This window comes from Leptodactylus fuscus, chromosome 7 (genome assembly GCF_031893055.1).
Source record: "Leptodactylus fuscus isolate aLepFus1 chromosome 7, aLepFus1.hap2, whole genome shotgun sequence".
Taxonomy (NCBI): Eukaryota; Metazoa; Chordata; class Amphibia; order Anura; family Leptodactylidae; genus Leptodactylus; species Leptodactylus fuscus.
In genome coordinates this window covers 5,168,042-5,190,345 of record NC_134271.1, presented here as the reverse complement: position 1 = coordinate 5,190,345, position 22,304 = coordinate 5,168,042, and the positions used below count along the sequence as shown (strand labels likewise).

The window sequence follows — 22,304 nt, the reverse complement described above, 5'->3', positions numbered from 1 at the left end:
GTCTTCAAGGTTGTAGGATATGAGAACCTGATCTTCTTCACATTGTAATAGCTAGGGTAACAAAAACTAGAACCCCAACCCTTACCTCTCAAAATATATATGGGCAACTAAACTGGCACGACCTACATATTCTTTAAAGTAGCACGGAGAAGCAAAAACCCAAGACAGTGCTAGATGCTGACACCCCAGAAACTGTATAAATAAGTCTCAAATAAATTGGAACTAATAAATACTCAACAGAAGGCATCCACTCCTTCAGCCAGAAGAGACTGTATCTCAGGGCTTGTTTTTTAAGATTACGTTACTCTGGCATCTTCTTATAAGAATACCATATTGATCACATTTTCCTAAGAAATTTCCATGAATTTCACATAAAACCCCCTAATTTACCAATCCTTCCCATACATCAGCCGTCACGTATGTTACATGGAGCTTCATGTATTGCTGCCTTTGATGCGACGACCTCTATTAGACTGGAGGTTACATGTAAAGGACATATTTTTATATAGTAACTTAAAAATAACAAAGTCACTCTGAAAAATTGTACTGGGAGTTAATTACCCCCAAAATAAATTACCCGTGAATAATTGAGAGTCTTGCTTGTGGCAATCTGGCTATCCATCATATAGCTCTATATGGGATGTGACACATATGCAGGGAGTGTGGCAATGTCCCCGTTATGTGACATCTGTACATTAGAGGATGGTTACACATTGTCTTGTCAGATGGCGTTCGCAATCTTTTATCCTTCGCTCAGTAGTCCATTACCGCAACTCTTGAAGACGTCTTCAAAACCTTCATTCTAAAAAGATATTCAGGATTTAAAGGGAAATGTCGCATCCATCAAGGTTGCATGATACGGGTGGAACTTTATGAGTTTGGAACCCTTCCCTACATCAACATACAAGTTATCCAAACCCCCTTTGATGCTTTTTGGAAATTTTTGAATCTCCAATTCTGTGTTTAAATTTTGTTGAAGATTTTTTTGGTACTGGTAGAAAAAAGGCCATGATCCACGTTGCCGAAACGCAGCTTTTTTGGTTGCAGATTTTGTAGCATGTTTTTGAGCCAAAGACAGGAGTGGATTGAGCAAAAGGGAGAAGTATAAGAAGATTTCTATATATTTCCCAATCCTTTTGTAACCATTCTTTGGCTCAAGAAATGCAACAAAATCTGCAGCAAAAAAAGCTGAGTTTCCGCAACGTACGGCCTTAGCCTTAGGTGGAGTTACTCTTCTAGATGTCTGTATAGGCTGTGAAGCTGTAACTACTTTTGACGAACTGGTCCATATATGGGACAATATAAAGTTGTCATAAAAAAACATAAAAAAAGATACATGTATAACAAAAAATTGGATAGAATTAGGGTTGAGCAATTGGGATCGGAAATCATCGGATCCCGATCGGCGATCGAGCAAATTTCATGATCGGTTGGAAAATGATCGGAAATCGGATTTTGAAATCTCAAGATCGGCTCAACCCTAAAAGTGACTTTTCCCATAGAGAAGCTTTTAACTAGGGTTGAGTGATCGGGATCGGGAAAGATCGGATTCCAATCGAGCAAATTTTACGATCGGGATCGGCTGTAAAAGGATCGGAAATAGGATTTTAAAATCGATCCTGAAATCTCAAGATTGGCTCAACCCCAGATAGAATATTAGCTGTGGCTTCCTTGTTGAATCAGAGTTGATCGAGGGAATCGGCATCTATCCCAATAATTTCTGACAACTGACCTAACAGGTTACAAAGAAACAAAAACTACAATGTAATTTCTTGATGTGACCACTCAATATTGTATTGAAAAGTGGTCCTCTCAAAAAGGGTCTTCTCAAAGAGGATGCCAATATGTGTATCGTATGGAGAAACTGAAAATCTGGTCTGGATAAGGGGATGATCTCCTCAAAAAGGTGATCTTTTGGAAAGGTCTCACTGTATACACCACTAGAGAAGGAATTGACCCCCTGCCTTTTATTTACTTCTCTCCAAATACCTCAAGTTCTTAGATTGATTAGAAATTCCCACGAAGGCAATTGTCTCTTGGCAGTCGCCCAACTTGAGGTGCCATAATTCGATACACATTGTAGTTGTTGTCCCTATCCCTGGTAAATTCCCTAATTTAAAGGAGTCCACGTCATTAACATCCTTCCTTTAACATTTTACAATTGGTGATGTGATCAAAGAGTCCAATTTTGTTTTACCGCCGCACGTCAACGAGTATTTTTGTCCTTTTTTTTGTATTTTTGCTGTAGCCGTCTTCTCCACCGATTTATAGTCAGGTTTACCTGAATCGTTGTCTGTTTTCTTCCAAGTGTGCAAGCCGCCTCATTACACTTGTACGGTAATCCTGGACCATTTCACACACAGTCTTTGCCAAGTCGTCAGTCGGCACGATAATTAAGCAAATTCATAATTGGGCATTTGTGGCCTCCCGGTTTTTCTCTTCCTCTCTTTATGTTTGACATGCTAATTTGTTATTCTTGTCTAATTTCAGTTGTTGTACAATGTTCTTGCCTGAATGCTGCGTAAACCATAATTACTATCCAAGGGTCACTGAACAATCTGCTTCCGCTGAAATTAACCGTTACCTTCCATACTAAATATTTATGAGCCGTGACAGCCGGGTACACCATCTTGTCTCTAGCCTATTTCCATAGTAACTGCTGACCAGGGCTGCAAAGCTGGACCTTAAGACAAGGAAAAACCATGTTTCTTTACGTCTATTGTGTTCTTTCACAATGACAACTGAAAACCTCCAGCAAACGTCTAAACGTAGCGATGACGAAGTCTACGAGAATTTTCCATCACAAACTACTGAAGACAGTCTTTACACTGAGTAATTCACGATGCGATGGTATCTCATACGTTTAGGAACTCCGGCTATATATTGTTATGTCTGGTGAACTTCTGATGGCTTGAAGTTCTTTAGTTGAAGTTGCGAGCGAGAGATGTTTTATGATTATTTACAGTTACGGTGAAACGTCTTTGAGGTGACCGCCCAAAATTCCAAAATTGCATTGAGAAGTGACTACTAGGAGATGGTCTTCTCGAAGAAGATGGCCAGTACGTATAATATGTGATGGAACTGTAAATCTGCTTATGTATAATTTGGTCTGGATAAGAAGGTGGTCTTCTAGAAAGAAACATTAGGAACTAGGGTTGAGCGATAGATAGATCGGGATAGATCGGGATAGATCGGATCCCGATTGGCGATCGAACAAATTTCACGATCGGGATCGGCTGGAAAGTGATCGAAAGTCAGATTTTAAAAACAATCCTGAAATCTCAAGATCGGCTCAACCCTACTTAGAACTCTTTGTCACTGGTCAGATATTTTGGAAGTCTCCCAACTCATTTTGAAAGCTGCATGCTGAGGGAATGCTCAATGCAATGGAGGATTTTCAGATGTTTCACTTTTAAAAGACTGCTCCCTAAGATGAAACATTTATCCTTTAGCCCTATGAAGACGTAGCCTTACGTTTTAGACTTTCTCAGCCATTAGTGGTAGATGTTACAATTGTATTTAGTTGACCTAAAAAAGTGGCATGTGGGGCCATATTTTGCATGATACAATTTTCCATGAAAAAATTTCTCAACTGTTTCCAGTGGGTGGAAACTGGAGCGAAGGATTGAGTGATCAGGATCAGAAAAGATCGGATCCCGATCAACGATCGAGTAAATTTCACAATCGGATTCCGATGCCACCTAAAAAAGATTGGGAACGGAATTCCGATCCGATCGCCCAACTTACCTGCACAGACATGCTGCCGCTCCCCATTCTTCTCGCTCTTCTTTCTCCTTCACATGCCTTCAGAGCACCTCCCTAGGCTAGTGATAGAGATGATGAGAGTAGGCGGGGCTTGTTGTGGATTAGGAGAGTGTGGGCGGGTACTGGGAGGGGAGACGTGAGTGATGCACTCATTTCTCCCCGCCCACACTCTTCTAAGCCACAACAAGCCCCGCCTACTCTCATCATCTCTATCACTGGCCTAGGGAGGTGGGGGTGCACACGGCGCTCTGAAGGCATGTCAATGAGAGAGGACGGGACCAAAAAGAATGGAGAGCAGCAGCGGATCTGTGCAGGTAAGTGGACACCAGAGGGGCTAAGTAGCCGGGGGATTTTTTTTTAAATCACTACACAGTGTGGAGTCCAAAAATTTAAACAATTTTTGGACTCCATGCTGTGTAGTGAATAGGATCGTTTTTAAAATCTGATCTTCGATAATTAAGAAAAAATCCCATTGAATTTCATTAGGATCAGAATTGGGATCGGGATTGGGTTCAGATGGAAAATGATCAGAAATCGGATTTTAAAAACAATCCGGAAATTTCAAGATCGGCTCAACCCTACTGGAGCGTTTTTATGTGAATGATGTGCTTAACATACTGTTGGGTAGATAGATATCTTATGGGTCTCCTCCTCCTCTGCTTGACCTCTGAGTATACACCAGGACCTTTACTGCCTGGGATAACTCTATGGATTGCCTTGATTTGCAAGCTGTCCTGATTCAGAGATTATGTATACCAATGTGAATGGCTTCATGACTACTCATCATAGGTGGCTCGTGCAGTTGAGCCGTGTTGGTGTCTCATGCAGATGAATTGCATTGACTCATCTTAGAGCATAATGGATGGATGAAATACTTCTTTGTCATGCAGTTGATACTCGGGATGAGCTCATAACAATGACAAACTATCCTGTAGTTAAGATTTGTTTTTCACTGCCATATTTCAGCAATATATCTTTCTATCCAAGCCAACATCCTACATAGGTCCATTGCCAATGACCCTGGCTGGTGTCCTGAAGCAATCACGGCAGCATCACATTGGGCAACATGGATGGAATGACACTATGTATTATAGCTATACAGTCCTATGAAAAAGTTTGGGCACCCCTATTAATCTTAATCATTTTTAGTTCTAAATATTTTGGTGTTTGCAACAGCCATTTCAGTTTGATATATCTAATAACTGATGGACACAGTAATATTTCAGGATTGAAATTAGGTTTATTGTACTAACAGAAAATGCGCAATATGCATTAAACCAAAATTTGACCGGTGCAAAAGTATGGGCACCCTTATCATTTTATTGATTTGAATTCCCCTAACTACTTTTTACTGACTTACTGAAGCACAAAATTGGTTTTGTAACCTCAGTGAGCTTTGAACTTCATAGCCAGGTGTATCCAATCATGAGAAAAGGTATTTAAGGTGGCCAATTGCAAGTTGATCTCCTATTTGAATCTCCTCTGAAGAGCGGCATCATGGGCTACTCAAAACAACTCTCAAATGATCTGAAAACAAAGATTGTTCAACATAGTTGTTCAGGGTAAGGATACAAAAAGCTGTCTCAGAGATTTAACCTGTCAGTTTCCACTGTGAGGAACATAGTAAGGAAATGGAAGACCACAGGGACAGTTCTTGTTAAGCCCAGAAGTGGCAGGCCAAGAAAAATATCAGAAAGGCAGAGAAGAAGAATGGTGAGAACAGTCAAGGACAATCCACAGACCACCTCCAAAGAGCTGCAGCATCATCTTGCTGCAGATGGTGTCACTGTGCATCGGTCAACTATACAGCGCACTTTGCACAAGGAGAAGCTGTATGGGAGAGTGATGAGAAAGAAGCCGTTTCTGCACGTACGCCACAAATAGAGTTGCCTGAGGTATGAAAAAGCACATTTGGACAAGGCAGCTTCATTTTGGAAACAAAAATTGAGTTGTTTGGTTATAAAAAAAGGCGTTATGCATGGCGTCCAAAAAGAAACAGCATTCCAAGAAAAACACATGCTACCCACTGTAAAATTTGGTGGAGGTTCCATCATGCTTTGGGGCTGTGTGGCCAATGCCGGCATCGGGAATCTTGTTAAAGTTGAGAGTCGCATGGATTCCACTCAGTATCAGCAGATTCTTGAGAATAATGTTCAAGAATCAGTGACGAAGTTGAAGTTACGCCGGGGATGGATATTTCAGCAAGACAATGATCCAAAACACCGCTCCAAATCCTCAGGCATTCATGCAGAGGAACAATTACAATGTTCTGGAATGGCCATCCCAGTCCCCAGACCTGAATATCATTGAACATCTGTGGGATGATTTGAAGCGGGCTGTCCATGCTCGGCGACCATCTAACTTAACTGAACTTGAATTGTTTGTCCAAAATACCTTTATCCAGGATCCAGGAACTGATTAAAAGCTACAGGAAGCGACTAGAGGCTGTTATCTTTGCAAAAGGAGGATCTACTAAATATTAATGTCACTTTTCTGTTGAGGTGCCCATACTTTTGCACCGGTCAAATTTTGGTTTAATGCATATTGCGCATTTTCTGTTAGTACAATAAATCTCATTTCAATCCTGAAATATTACTGTGTCCATCAGTTATTAGATATATCAAACTGAAATGGCTGTTGCAAATACCAAAATATTTAGAACTAAAAATGATTAAGATTAATAGGGGTGCCCAAACTTTTTCATAGGACTGTATAGTCCTAGAAACCCTGACAGTGTCATACACTATGTATTATAGATATATATAGTCCTAGGAGCCCTGACAGTGTCATACACTATGTATTATAGATATATATAGTCCTAGGAGCCCTGACAGTGTCATACACTATGTATTATGGTTGGTCAGTAATTCCCAAGTCAGCTGTCCATAATCTATTAATTGTATTATATAACAAATTCTGTACATTTTCTATATGGATCAATTATTTCACTTTCATGTCTATATCTTCTCTATACTTGAGTTATTCTCTGCAGAGTTATTTTTGGCTATAAAACTATCTCATCACTTCCATGTGTGAATATTTGAAATGCAAATACCTGACCAGCCCGGGCTCTTTTGCCTAGCACAGATACTTGTTATAAGATTTAAAGAGACCTATAGACTCCTCTCTTTTTGCTGAATGCCTCAGTATATAGCGCTGCCATGTAATCGTGCACTATGTATACATTAGATGACAGAGTTGCCCTTTTTAGACAAAGCGTTCCAGAATCCACCTGTCAAATTAGTAAACTGTCCATAATTTCCAAATGTTTCAGATTTGTCCATGGAAGCCTCATTCCTGACAACGTTGCGTTCCGGTGCCGCATCGCACATCTGTTTGTCTAAATATAGAACTGAATTCTTACTGTCGGAAATTACATGGAAATTATTAGCGTGCTTACTTAAAGTGACTTTGTCACCGGACTATAAGGGCGGCCATTTTGAACTAGTAAGTTGCCAGGACTCTCTTATAAGTTACTCTCTCTCGCTCTCCTTGTAACGTCTTACACAAGTTATAGACTACAGCAGCGATCTCGGGAACATGCCCTCACCAAGGAGACGGAGAGAACGCCAGACGCCACAATACGTCTCCGGAATATGGAGACCCCAGTCTATACTAATTTCATTTCCGGTTTTATCTGAACTAGTTCAACCCAAAACAAATCAGGAACGCGAAACTAATTGGATCTTAGGAGGTTCACCCATCTCTAGTCATAACATACAGCTTTAATATTAGATGTCATGACATATATTGGTGGTAAGGTGGAAGACCGAGGCATCATGGTTGATGTGGGGTCCAGGTTCCTATGAGCTGGAATGGAATTTCCAATCTAGTTATCCCAGATAAGTCCCCCATTATGAAATGACGCAGGTCAGGAATGTATTCCCCACGTGAGAGCCTCGTATACGTCAAACCTGTTTCTTCGGTAGGACCCTCGGTTCAGTAGGTCACCGTATGGTTTGCTTTTTGATTATTCTGTAATGGTCAGCTCATGATTCATAGTGGAGAAGAATAGGAGTTAATAAAAAAGGGAAAAAAACAACCAATTAGTGAGACAGCGTTGTCGCTCGGACGACTGCCAAGACTGAAATACCTTGTTTTTAATAAAAGAAATGATAGAGTGGGTGCCAATGTAAAATATAGAGACTGCAAATCAAGTTTGTGTTAGCAATATTACAATCCACTGCAAAGTATTTAGAAGGACGGTGTTAGGCAGAAGCGGGAGAGGAAGCTCCTGGGGCCTAATACTGAATCTGTAATGTGTCCTGTATATAGCACTGGGACAAGGCACCGTATGGACCCCCCTACAGCACCTGGCCTGGGAGTGGGTGCACCTCCAAAACTCATGGCCCTTGTTTAGGGGGGCCCCATCCCAAGCACATTAAATCCAAGAGCTACCTGAAATTTCAATTGAACCCTTTACTACCCTAGACCACCAGGGAAGGTAAAATGAACCCATTCCCAGCTTGGACCTCCAAGGACTTCACAATTAACCCTTGCATTACCCTAGACCATCAGAAGAGAATTTCTTATGGTCCATGTTCTATAAAATGGGCTCTAAGTATATAACCCAGAAAGAAACAGGAATCATTCTCATTTCTCCATATCTACTTCTTATCAGGTTGCATAGAAATTATTCATTGAACCCGTTACTACCCTAGACCACCAGAGGAAAGAAAAGTCAACCTATTCACTGCCTTAGACTACCAGTGAATTAAAGAGGCCTTCCAGGACTTACCGTATATACTTTCCATCAATATGTGATCAGTGGGGTCCAACATCAAGAGTCTGTAGTTCTCACAAGTGGGCCTCATCCATGTGCCGATGACCTGTTTATCCATCCCATTCAAATGAATGGGGCCAAGCTGCAATACCAAACACAGCCACTATGATACGTACGGCACTATGCCACCCAAACCCTACAATCCAGTTGCTCGTCAACTCCTCATCAGACACCACCTTAGCTCCACCATCAATCCCATTATGCATCAGTACAGCTTCACAGCTAGAGACTGTACTATATCTACCTGCTGGGTAACAGTATATCCATTATTTTCTCTATTTTCTCCTAAATAATCTAGTATATAGTTAGGGAGGCTGATCTGTAAACTCCTTCATTATAACTGTGTGCTAGGAACTGTCTGCTCATCAGTAGTTACTGACAGAGGTTTCTGTCTCCCCCTGTGGAAAGCTTGAGTGGTAAAATCCATTATACAGGAAGTCGGGGATCTGCACATTAGATACAAGATACAGTAACTCCTGTACATTTTACCTGGTCAGAGAGTCACATGACCTAACAGAAGAGATAGATGGATCTGTTCCCCCAATATTGGGGTCTCCATTGCATATTGCATATTAAATTCAGCCCTGACTATATAGCCTTGAAGATATTGTACGTTCTTCTGTATCCACCTCTTATCAGGCTGTATGGTTCTTGGCTCGACTATCGCCCCATGTTTTGCAAAACTTCAAATTTGGACATAAACTAGTAGCCTCGCGAGTCTCCGAAGACGCTATTACAAGCTGTAAAATATTTAAAGCATGGCGTGTATAAATAATGGGAATAAATCACATCCTCTTCTGATAAAAGTGCGAGGGCATCTAAGTGTAAGCTATAAAAGGAGCACGGATATACACACAACCTTTTTATGGTTAATATAAGGTTAATGGGCTTTCCAAAAATGCTTACATAACATCTGTGATAGGAAAAATTTATGAGTATTGCTTCATTCCACCTTTGACAGCCCTTTAGATTACCCATAAACCCACTCCAACGAGGCTATTTTGAGATATTACAGTGCAAAACTGAATTTCTCTTGTCTACTTTTTTTCTTGCCTTTGACATTGATTCATCGCACGGCTCAAAACCATAGAAAATTCCAGCGTGAATAGTTAAAGGGTCCCACTTCTAGAATGCAATAATACCCGTAAACCCTTGCACATTCCCACCATTGATACAGTTGGGACCTGGGCTCTGGGCTGTCTAGATGTTTTTGCACCAGGAACATTGAGTTAATTTAGAACCTGTTGTCTCGCCAGTAGTTACATAGTAGATGAGGTTGGATGAAGACATTAGTCCATCAAGTCCAACCTATAACCCTAAAATCCGCTACAGTGTTGATCCAGGGGAAGGCAAAGAAACTCATGAGGCTCAGGCCAATTGCCCCATTTCAGGTGAACAAATTCCTTCCCGACTCCAATCTGGCAGTCAGTATACAAACCCTGGATCAAAATCTAGAGTCCATAACCTGTAATATTGTTCTCTTCAAGAAAGGCATCCAGGCCCTCTTGGAACTTGTCCAATGAATCCACCATCACCACTTCCCAGGGCAGAGAGGTCCATAGCCTCGCTGTTCTTACTGTGAACAGTAGATATCTCCGTGTGCCCCCTATACACATGCATGCTCAGGTTGGCTAGGCATGCATGTGAGCAGGAGATAAATCCAGCGTCAGGCTCCTCTACGAGTGTCTTATCACATTAGATACCAAAAAGATCAGGCATGTTGAACTCCAACAGCCTGATCCTTCTCTTCCCTGACCATACACATTACACGGTTGGTTGGTCCAACCAAAATAGGCAAATTTTGCTGACATTATTCTAATGTGTACGGTCTTACATATTGATCTGAATAAAATGTACTATCCTCCATATGGGAGGTCAAGATGAAGGCTTAAAGGGGTATTCCTGGTTTTCGTTAAATCCCAAACAATTTGGGATATTCGTGTTAAACCCGCCTTGTGCCGAAGTGGTTCACCCATCTCTAGTAGGGGTTGAGCTGATCTTGAGATTTCAGGATCGATTTTAAAATCCAATTTCCGATCATTTTCCAGCGGATCCCGATCGTGAAATTTGCTCAATCGCCAATCATGATCCGATCTTTTCCGATCCTGATTACTCAACCCTATTCATGATATATACATGAATAGGATTGAGCCGATCTTGATAACCACTGACCTCGATCCTGCCGGAAAAGATCGGGATTGGAATTCCAGTCGTGAAGTTTACTCAAATGCAATCCGATCTTTTCCGATCCCTCAACCCTAATCTCTAGTCCTAATGGATCACTGTGACCCAGTTTCTTAGAGGTCCTGTTCTTGTATTGGGTATAATTCGGCCATAATCATTGAACGCGTCTCTTTCGCCTTTTTCCACACTGTCTACTGCGGAGCGTTTGCATATAACTCTAAATGCATGTCTCTGTTCTCACTGTCCTTGGCACAGCGACTGAGGTGTAAGGCGTTCCACGCATGTTTTTAATATTTGGAAAGATAAAAATATCCCCGGCTCGCCAGCGTTACATCAGTGAGTCAGTGATGCAGTCATTCCGAACCATCAGGAAAGAGCGCTCCTCGCACATGGAAAACAAGGCGCTTTATCAGGGCTTCTTTTGATACTTTTGTAGATCTTTCACTTTGGATTGTGATTCATTGCTCCTGATCTCTGCAGAAACACTATGCTCAGCCTAGAGGGGTGAAGCACTGTCATATTAGACCAGCCCACGGGTTATTACTCACGTAAAAGGGGGGCATTGTTCTCGGGACAGTGAGACCATGTCGTGTTGTCAATACACCCACATTGTGATAAGTGACAGATCTGACTCTTAATTCTAGGTCATGGTATCTTGTCCCCACAATGAGGAGTTTGTCCGAACTGTATCACAGTCTGTATCATACGCCACAGGGCTAAATGCAGATGGAGAAGTAAACAGCTCAACCATGTACAGTGCAGTGCAAAAATTTTAGGCAGGAAGAACTGCTTTCAGAAACATAAACTTTAAAGGGATTCTACCATTAAAAACCTTTTTTTTCTCTTGTGGACACGTTGGAATAGCCTTAAGAAAGTCTATTCTTCTCCTACCTTTAGATGTCTTCTCCGCCCCACCGTTCGGTTAAAATCCCATTTTTCGCTGGTATGCAAATGAGTTCTCTCGCAGCACTGGAGGCGTCCCCAATGCTGTGAGAGAACTCTCAAGCACCGCCTCCATCTTCTTCAGGAACGGGGTCTTCACGCGTCTTCTTCCGGGAGTTGGCTTCAAACTTCTAGGGCAAGACTGAGCATGCCCGCCGGCCACAAGAGAATGGCCACTTACAATACTTACAATATTTGGTGTGACCTTTGCCCTTTGCCTTCCATCAGTTCTTCTCGGTACTTGCAGACAGTTTTTGGCAGAACTGGGCAGGATGGTTGTTCCCGCCGCCATCTTGGAGAACTAAGTCCAGATCTTCTGTAGATGTAGGCTTGGTCCAATCCGTCTGTCTCTTCCTGACATGCCAGATGGATTGCATGATGATGAGATCAGGGCTATATCTGGGGGAGCCGGATCATCACTTCCAGGACTCTTCGTCCATGAGGCATTAAGGATAAGTGTCAGATTGCTGGGGGTCCCAGTACTCAGGACACTAAAGCCTCCTTGCAAATTGAGTACTAGAGTGCTCGTGTGACTGGCACTCTATTCACTCCGATTAGACTGTCTAGACTGCAGTCTCCAGCAGGGGTAATGGAGCACCGGTCATGTAAGTGCACTCTCGGTCCTCTGGTCTCCTGATCGTTGGAGAACCTGGCGGTCGGACCCCCAACGTTCTGACGCCCATCCGATATCCTATTACACAATCCCTTTAACACTTTACATTAATATCCACCATTTTTTTTTACCGGCAGTAATGAATATTCCCATCTCAGCCCTGATAAGCTTCCGCCTGTGCATTTTTTGCATATTTTGCATGGCTATAGATAGCTGTACAGCGTATTTGGCTTTAGACTACAATGCTTGTTCTATTGTCTGTGTTCCATAAAGGAACCGACAATAGAAAAAGTGCCGGGGAATTCTCACATTCCACTATGATGTTCATGAAAGTCGATTTCTGAATGTGTTACTAGAGCTTTGATGCGGTTGCCTAGTTACATCTCCCATAATGCCCCTACAATGCTTTTTACAGAATAAGAGAGCTCATTAAAAATTAAATCTCTATACCGCTCCTGACATGTAGCATTTGCTGCAGAAAGCTCTCAGGTTATCTCTTCCTGGTTATAAATCCTACGACAAATATTTGTAGCGAATTCGCTTTTTCTCTCCGATGAATAGGAAAGAAAGAGATATTCTGCTCGGGATATAATAATTATCGGTGCGGGAGGTTTCTCTCAATAAATACAATGTTTCATCTTGTCGAAGGCTAGTAAGTAAACAGAAGATAATGGAATCAAGATCTGCCATGTGCGAGTGCAGGGAAAATGTCATGTCGCTGACGCCTGTGTCATCTCTTTTAGGCTCAGATTCAGCGCGGCTTACATCTTTATCAGAGACTTCTCTAAATGGAAGGCAGTAATAGATTTCCAAATGCAATAGATACTTAATAGCGTAATCTCTCCGTGAAATTCTGATTTTCATAAAGCGTGTGTTATAATGGACTCCCCAACCCCCCACCCCTCCTCATGAGCAGACCGAGAAGATAATAATAACCAGTCACAATCCACTTATCATTTTCCTACAGCAAGTTGGGAAATTAAAGGGAGTCTGTCACCAGAACCAGCCCTGCAGATAGATAGGTTACTGTCACCAAAACCAGAATATCCCCCCAGCCCTGCAGATAGATAGGTTACTATCACCAGACCCAGCATATCACCCCAGCCCTGCAGATAGATAGGTTACTGTCACCAGTACCAGCATATCACCCCAGCCCTGCAGATAGATAGGTTACTGTCACCAGAACCAGCATATCACCCCAACCCTGCAGATAGATAGGTTAGTGTCACCAGAACCAGCATATCACCCCAGCCCTGCAGATAGATAGGTTACTGTCACCAGAACCAGCATATCACCTCAGCCCTGCAGATAGATAGGTTAGCGTCACCAGAACCAGTATATCACCCCAGCCCTGCAGATAGATAGGTTAGTGTCACCAGAACCAGTATATCACCCCAGCCCTGCAGATAGATAGGTTAGATTCACCAGAACCAGCATATCACCCCAGTCCTGCAGATAGATAGGTTAGATTCACCAGAACCAGCATATCACCCCAGCCCTGCAGATAGATAGGTTACTGTCACCAGAACCAGCATATCACCCTAGCCCTGCAGATAGATAGGTTACTGTCACCAGACCCAGCATATCACCCCAGCCCTGCAGATAGATAGGTTACTGTCACCAGAACCAGCATATCACCCCAGTCCTGCAGATAGATAGGTTACTGTCACCAGACCCAGCATATCACCCCAGCCCTGCAGATAGATAGGTTACTGTCACCAGAACCAGCATATCACCCTAGCCCTGCAGATAGATAGGTTACTGTCACCAGAACCAGTATATCACCCCAGCCCTGCAGATAGATAGGTTAGATTCACCATAACCAGCATATCACCCCAGTCCTGCAGATAGATAGGTTAGATTCACCAGAACCAGCATATCACCCCAGCCCTGCAGATAGATAGGTTACTGTCACCAGAACCAGCATATCACCCTAGCCCTGCAGATAGATAGGTTACTGTCACCAGAACCAGCATATCACCCCAGCCCTGCAGACAGATAGGTTACTGTCACCAGAACCAGCATATCACCCCAGTCCTGCAGATAGATAGGTTACTGTCACCAGACCCAGCATATCACCCCAGCCCTGCAGATAGATAGGTTACTGTCACCAGACCCAGCATATCACCCCAGTCCTGCAGATAGATAGGTTACTGTCACCAGACCCAGCATATCACCCTAGTCCTGCAGATAGATAGGTTACTGTCACCAGAACCAGTATATCACCCCAGCCCTGCAGATAGATAGGTTAGTGTCACCAGAACCAGTATATCACCCCAGCCCTGCAGATAGATAGGTTAGATTCACCATAACCAGCATATCACCCCAGTCCTGCAGATAGATAGGTTAGATTCACCAGAACCAGCATATCACCCCAGCCCTGCAGATAGATAGGTTACTGTCACCAGAACCAGCATATCACCCCAGCCCTGCAGATAGATAGGTTACTGTCACCAGAACCAGCATATCACCCCAGTCCTGCAGATAGATAGGTTACTGTCACCAGAACCAGCATATCACCCCAGCCCTGCAGATAGATAGGTTACTGTCACCAGAACCAGCATATCACCCCAGTCCTGCAGATAGATAGGTTACTGTCACCAGAACCAGCATATCACCCCAGCCCTGCAGATAGATAGGTTACTGTCACCAGAACCAGCATATCACCCCAGCCCTGCAGATAGATAGGTTAGTTTCAACAGACCCAGCATATCACCCCAGCCCTGGAGATAGATAGGTTACTGTCACCAGAACCAGCATATCACCCCAGCCCTGGAGATAGATAGTTTATTGTCACATATCACCCCAGCCCTGCAGATAGATAGGAGGTGTGGTTATGGAACCAAACTTGGGCTACTACATGAGGTGCAAAGAAGAGAAGTGAGTCTGAGCTACAGGAGGTTTTTTTCTTGTCACTACTCCTGGGCTCCATGTGGAATGGTTATACCATTAGGTTATAGCTATATTACACATGGTTATGGCCCCAGGCCTGGTCTAAATAAAATGTGTTTTTGGCACCATGTCTTCAGGAGATGTGTTAATGGCAATGAGTATGGGCTACTTGTTATGGCACTGTACCTGGACTGCAGGAGTCATGTCTATGATATCGAACCTTGGGTGTAGAAGCTGTTTACTATATCAAGCGTTGGATCCAGAAGGTGTGTTTACGGCATCACGCCTTGGCAACAGGAGTCCTATTTAGAGCACCAAGCCAATGTTTCATGTTTATGCAACCAAAGAACTTGTGTTTGTAGCACCATGCATTGACTCCATTTATAGCACCACACCTGGGCAACAAAATCCACATTACTATGAACAAACTTGGGCTTCAGGAGGTTTGTTTACGGCCTGAAGCTTGGGCTCTAGGAGACATGTTTATGGGAACAAGCCTGCATTGCCGCTGGGTGTGTTTATAGGACCGTTCCTGGGATATAGGAGGTGTGTATGGCTACATGAGCCATGTTCTAGGCAGCCCTTCTCTGTGATGCCAGGACCATTGGTATACTAAATAAATCAGACTAACTCGCCATCATCCATTGTCTTGGAAACAGGGAAACCCATTTAAGAAAGAATTTTCCGGTACAATCTCATCTCAATAACTGGAAAATGACAAAAAGAGGATTCATTCAGCTGAGTGTTCCCATTGTGCTGTTTCATCACTTTATGGCGCCTATATACTATACATAGGTTTACCCTTCAGTGATGACATCTATTGCGGTGTGTGCGATGGCAACGCTTTTATTTGTGTAACAAATAGAGTTTTATAAGGTTAAATATGTAACCGCTTTACCTCTTGTTATACGGGACTGCGGCTTTAGTGCTCGAGATTTTTGTGCTTCTTAGATTTTATTGTTATGTATTTTAGAAATGGCTGTTCTGACAAGTCTATGATGTGATCTCGTAGAATAAGCTTTACTTTATATCTTGATCCCCGCTTGATGCATTGCATTAAAAAAAGGAAAGAAAATGTTGAACTTTGTAAAAAGTTAAGATTTGCAGAGAAAACAGTATTATTACTCTTCTTCTGTTGGAGGAGAGTTAAGAGGTCCACCATGCCTATAACATAGCCGTTCCTGACAATATTGGTGGGTTCAGGTGACTTTTTTCTTATGTTTAGTGGGACCTTTAGAACCAGAATTGCCTATTCCATTCCCTATCACCAATACTTTCGATATAACCCATGACATGGTCATCACTACAAGGGTAGCGGGTAGAGAGCCCACTACCTATCAGATGTAAGGTGGGTAAGGTGTTCCTAAATATTAATATGAATAACGGAAACTGAGAGAAGAAGGAATTGTAGAAAATCAAAGGCAGACCACTGGGAAATCCAAAATTGGACATTAATAATCATAACATTTTTAGTTCTATTCTCAAAAACGGAGGTTAGATTGGTCAGCATGTTATTTCTAAATGTTCCTATGCGATCCCGGGGTTATTTGATGCACTCTTGGAGACATTTGACATTGGCTTCATAATGATACTCCATAAGTTACAATCTCCACCATCTTTGAAGGACAGTTGTCTTCCTTCTAGTTGTATACCCTAGAGAGCGATGCTTGTAAGACTCCTTGATCTCCACAAAGAGAATCTGTACACATCCAGTCATCTCCGAAACGATGTTTGAACCTTCAGTTCTCTTATTTATTATCTACTAAACACACACGAGGAATCCATAAGTGAGATTCTGTTCTTCTAAGTTGTTGTTGCATTTCTTCTCTGTCCCAATTCTAATTTCTGTATCCTTTTGTCTTTTCTTCCCGCAGTTCCATCAGGTGAGAAGAGTAATGACCATCCTTTTCCTTACTATGGTTATTTCATACTTCAGTTGCATGAAAGCTGCCCCTATGAAAGAAGCCAGTGTCAGAGGACAAAGTGGCCTGGCCTACCCGGGTCTTCGGACCCACGGTACTCTGGAGAGCATAGGCGGGCCAATGGGTAGTTCAAGAGGAGGCGGACTTCCATCCCTGACAGATACCTTTGAACACGTGATAGAAGAACTCCTAGAAGAGGAACAAAACATAAGGCAGAGTGAAGAGAACAAGGACTCAGATATGTATTCATCAAGGGTTATGCTGAGCACTCAAGTGCCTTTGGAGCCCCCTTTGCTTTTTCTTCTCGAGGAGTACAAAAATTACCTGGATGCTGCAAACATGTCCATGAGGGTACGGCGCCACTCCGACCCAGCCAGACGCGGGGAGTTGAGCGTATGTGACAGTATTAGTGAGTGGGTGACTGCGGCAGACAAGAAAACTGCGATAGATATGGCGGGTCAAACAGTTACTGTTCTTGAAAAAGTCCCAGTACCCAAGGGTCAACTGAAACAATATTTCTATGAGACCAAATGCAATCCTATGGGCTACATGAAGGAAGGTTGCAGGGGCATCGACAAGAGGTACTGGAACTCGCAATGCCGAACTACCCAGTCTTATGTGCGCGCTCTCACCATGGATAGCAAAAAAAAAGTCGGTTGGCGCTTTATAAGAATAGACACTTCTTGCGTATGCACACTGACCATAAAAAGAGGAAGATAGTGAAGTTATCTTGTATAGATTCTATTGAAAAGAAAAATTATCTATTTGTATATATACATAACAGGGTAAATTATTCAGTCAAAGAAATAATTTTATGGACTGCATGTATAAATGAAGTTTATACAGTACCGTGGTTCTACCAATCTATTTATTGAACATATCCATAACCTAAAGGAAAACAGAGTCCTCTGCGCACAATGTAGCCTGTACTCTGCTAGGGGGGCCGGGACCACATTGCTGTGCAATTCTTCCTTGGCCCCTTTCGCAGTCCATGGGTTAAGAGATAAGCCTGCATTACGTTCCTCAAAAAAAAAGAAAAAAAAAACAACAAAAAAAAAACATTGTGGTTTGTTGATGTTGCCAAGAATTGAAATCGTATAAAAAAAACAAAAAAAAAAAAGATATAAACAAGAATGCATGCTGCTTCGATCGTGAATTGATAACACTCTGTCTCCATCCAGACAAAAGACGAAAAAAAAAAGAAAAAAAAAAAAATCGAACCAAAACATTCTGTTTACACTTTAGACAGTATCTTTATTCATGTCGGTATTATATCTGTTTACTGCTTTTAACTTCTGATAGCGTTGGAATTAAACAATGTCAAGGTGCTGTTGTTATAGCTCTACCGTTTAATTTTTAATTATTATTTTTTTTAAAATTTTTTTTTTTTTTTTTCGTTCCCGAAGAGAAAAAAAAAAAAAAAAGTTGCAAAGAGCTTGTCGATGAATATGTGTTCTAGCTGGGAAAAAAAAAAAAGAAAAAAAAAAAAAGCAGACGAATATTTAATTTTTTTTTTTGTATGTTGTGAAGGTGTTTGCAAACTCGAATCAGACTACTGATGAAAAAAAAAAAAAAAAAAAAAGTGAAGGCAATTAAAAAAAAAAAAAAAAAAAAGTCAATGTTCATGTTAAACGTTTTCGAAAACCTGAATTGGAAACGGGAGTTTTGTATTTTTTTTTGGATGAGGGCATGAAGCTTTCTCTTTCTTGCAGGCTTTTGTGTGTATACTATTCTGGAATTCATGCAAGACTGGCGCGTTTCTAAAAAAAAAAAAAAAAAATAAAAATAAAAAAAATAAATATCATAGGAAAGGAAGTGGCAGAGTAGAAGAGACGAGATCTCGAATGTGAAGATGGTCAGAATGTGGCTGGGTTCTCTTGACATTTGCATTACAAATGCTACCTGGATCCTTGTTTATCTAGGCACTTTTGGCCGCGTAACCTTGTCCTCTTAATGCTAATAGGCAAACAAATGAGTTGTGGAGCAGTCACCAGGTTTCAGAGGAAAGTAACAAACAATTTGGATGTTTTGATGTGCGTAGGACACCAAGTATCGAAAAATCCAGACTTGGCGCTCCGACGTACACAGAACTCCTGGCCAATAGCTCGGTTTATAGGAACAGTAGTGCAAAAATTTTTGTTTAAAGGGGATCTGTCATGACTTCTGACATTTCTATTTTAAAAAATACTTCCATGATATTGCAATTCTGGAGCATCTTTCCTTATGGTTCTGTGTTGTGCTGTTCCCCTTTTATATATTGACAACAGGATGTTGCCAATTGGGGGTGCTTCCCAACTGGGCAGTGTATTCCTGTGCAGGGACACGCTCCTAACTTGGCAGTGTATGTCTGTGCAGGAACACGCTCCCAACTGGGCAGTGTATGCCTGTGCAGGGACACGCTCCCAACTGGGCAGTGTATGCCTGTGCAGGGACACGCTCCCAACTGGGCAGTGTATGCCTGTGCAGGGACACGCTCCAAACTGGGCAGTGTAGGCCTGTGCAGGGACACGCTCCCAACTGGGCAATGTATGCCAGTGCAGGGACACGCTCCCAACTGGGCAGTGTATGCCTGTGCAGGGACACGCTCCCAACTGGGCAGTGTATGCCTGTGCAGGGACACGCTCCCAACTGGGCAGTGTATGCCTGTGCAGAGACACGCTCCCAACTGGGCAGTGTATGCCTGTGCAGGGACACGCTCCAAACTGGGCAGTGTAGGCCTGTGCAGGGACACGCTCCCAACTGGGCAATGTATGCCAGTGCAGGGACACGCTCCCAACTGGGCAGTGTATGCCTGTGCAGGGACACGCTCCCAACTGGGCAGTGTATGCCTGTGCATGGACACGCTCCCAACTGGGCAGTGTATGCCTGTGCAGGGACACGCTCCCAACTTGGCAGTGTATGCCTATGCAGGGACACGCTCCCAACTGGGCAGTGTATGCCTGTGCAGAAACCCCACAACTGGGCAGTGTAAAAGTGTGCAGGGACACACCTCCAACTGGGTAGTGTAAGGCTGTATTCACACAGAGTAACGCCAGGCGTTTTTTGTGTGTTTTTTGCACATAGCGCCGCGTTTACGCCGCGTAGCACCGCGTTAACGCCGCGTATACGCCGCGTTAACGCCGGGCAACGCCACCGCTAAATAGCGCGGCGTTAACGCGGCGTTAACGCGGCGTATACGCGGCGTTAACGCGGCGCTACGCGGCGTAAACACGGCGCTATGTGCAAAAAACACACAAAAAACGCCTGGCGTTACTCTGTGTGAATACAGCCTAAGAGTGTGCAGGGACATGCCTTTAACTGGACAGTGTATTCCTGTGCAGGAACATGTTGCCAAATGGGCAGTGTATGCCCGTGCAGAACATGCCTCCAACTGGGCAGTGTATGCCTGTGCAGGGACACACTCCCAACTGAGTAGTGTATGCCTGTGCAGGGACACACTCCCAACTGGGCAGTGTAAGACACACCCCTAACTGCCAACTTCCTGTTGTCAATGTCATCATAAATTTCTAGCAAGAATACCAGAGGGGCAACACAACACAAAGCTCTAAAAAAAACATCATCCAGAACTGTTATTTTATAGAGAATACAAAAACTTACTAAAACAGCCATGTCAGCAGAATGGGCAGATCCCCCTTAAAGTATATCCTCTTCAGTTAGAGAAGGGAGCTATTTTGCATAGTGATCAGTATTGATGAGGATGCAGCTGACATTAAAGAGGCATCACCTGCCTCCTACCTCAGCAACGCCACCATGTCCATAGGAAGCGAACGGAAAGACTATTGGTCCCTGCCATGAAATTGTTGCCATTCTGTTTGCAAAACCATCACCAGGTTTAAATAGTGGTCGCTGACTGGTTAAAGGGGTGTTTACATTTGGGAGAAAGGCACTTTAAGTGGCGTGTTTTTGTCAGAATAGATGTTTTGATAGATTCTGATCCTTTGTGTAAGAGTGTAGATAAGACGTAGAACTTCTGGAGAGTCTCAGTCAGTCCTATATACTCTGAAAATGGAAACTATTCAAGGTATGATGCACAGAAATCTAAGCTAAGTAGCCTGGCTGGACGGATATTATGTATCATAGGAGTTGTTTTCTGGGAAACCCATTGGCTACCATTGTGGATGATGTGATCTGCTTTATCTTCATATCTCCTGTTGTATCGGGGACTAACTGTAGCTGAGGAGCTCTATGAGATTAGAAAAAAGGCTGAGATTTTTTTTTTCTCCTGAAAGAGCGCCACCATTGTCTAGAGGCTACATGTGGTATTGCAGTTTAATAGCATTCATTTGAATGTGGCCGGGCTACAATACCACTATCCATAGACAAGAGTAATGCAGTCCTTAGTAATTAGGCAAACCCCTTTTTTCTCATCTCAGATAAGCCCTTTAAAGGTCACATCTGCATGGCCTAGGACAGGAGGAGCTGAGGACTTGATATGTACTTGGAGGGAAAAGCTCCAGTATAATTGGTCAATAATTGATGTAAATCTCTACTTCTGGGTTTAGGAGTCCAGTGGGCGGTCCTACTCAGCCTTCCCTATATGAGTGTGCATTCAGAGATAGCTCAATGGACTCCTAAGTTCAGAATGATTTTGATCTCCGAATAGGACTGGCCTTCTATCACTTTCGGTGGCTTCCATCCTTACAACCCAATTGGATACCCTCTTGGGTTGAGCCTACCTGGGGTATATTCCAAACTACATAGACGCACAGTAGTAATGCTGACATACCTCCTGTGGTACCATATAGGGCCACAACGGTGGAAGAAACTTCCAGTATATAACTGATATCACTAGCAGAGGGTATATCATAAAGATCATGGAAGACTCTAACCCAACACGGGGCAATTTTGAAGTTTAGTAAGTTCTGTTTTCATGGACCAATGAGTGTGAGGTTGAAAATATGGCTTAAATTGTATGGGGAATCTTAATTGACTCCATGTTCCTCGGTACTGAATTAGGAAGAGCGTTCTTTTTGGGATGGGGTTGAGATGATGTTCAACCTATCAGCTAGAAGATACCAAACATCTGTCCCGTAAACATTTCCTTCGGTTGGCAATGGAAATCTGGTGATGTTCTTTTGCACTCAGGCTGACACGACACTTCCGTAATTGCCTTAAGTGATTCTAGAGGGCATTGATTGAAGCGAAGTCTATAAGGCAAACGTAGAGCAACCCACAGGATCCAGACACACGTTTCATTTCATTT

The 22,304-nt window shown here is 42.8% G+C and overlaps 1 protein-coding gene across 2 annotated transcripts in view; it reads left to right on the top strand.

Moving 5' to 3' along the window:
- BDNF (brain derived neurotrophic factor) overlaps window positions 1-18,126 on the top strand; it is a 69,413-nt gene extending 51,287 nt beyond the window's left edge. For both annotated transcript variants that reach the window (XM_075280859.1, XM_075280860.1), the window contains exon 2: window positions 17,054-18,126. In XM_075280859.1, coding sequence (XP_075136960.1) covers window positions 17,054-17,821 — 768 coding nt within the window. In that variant the 3' untranslated portion in view covers window positions 17,822-18,126. The remainder of the gene's footprint in view (window positions 1-17,053) is intronic.
- Window positions 18,127-22,304: the final 4,178 nt, after the last annotated feature.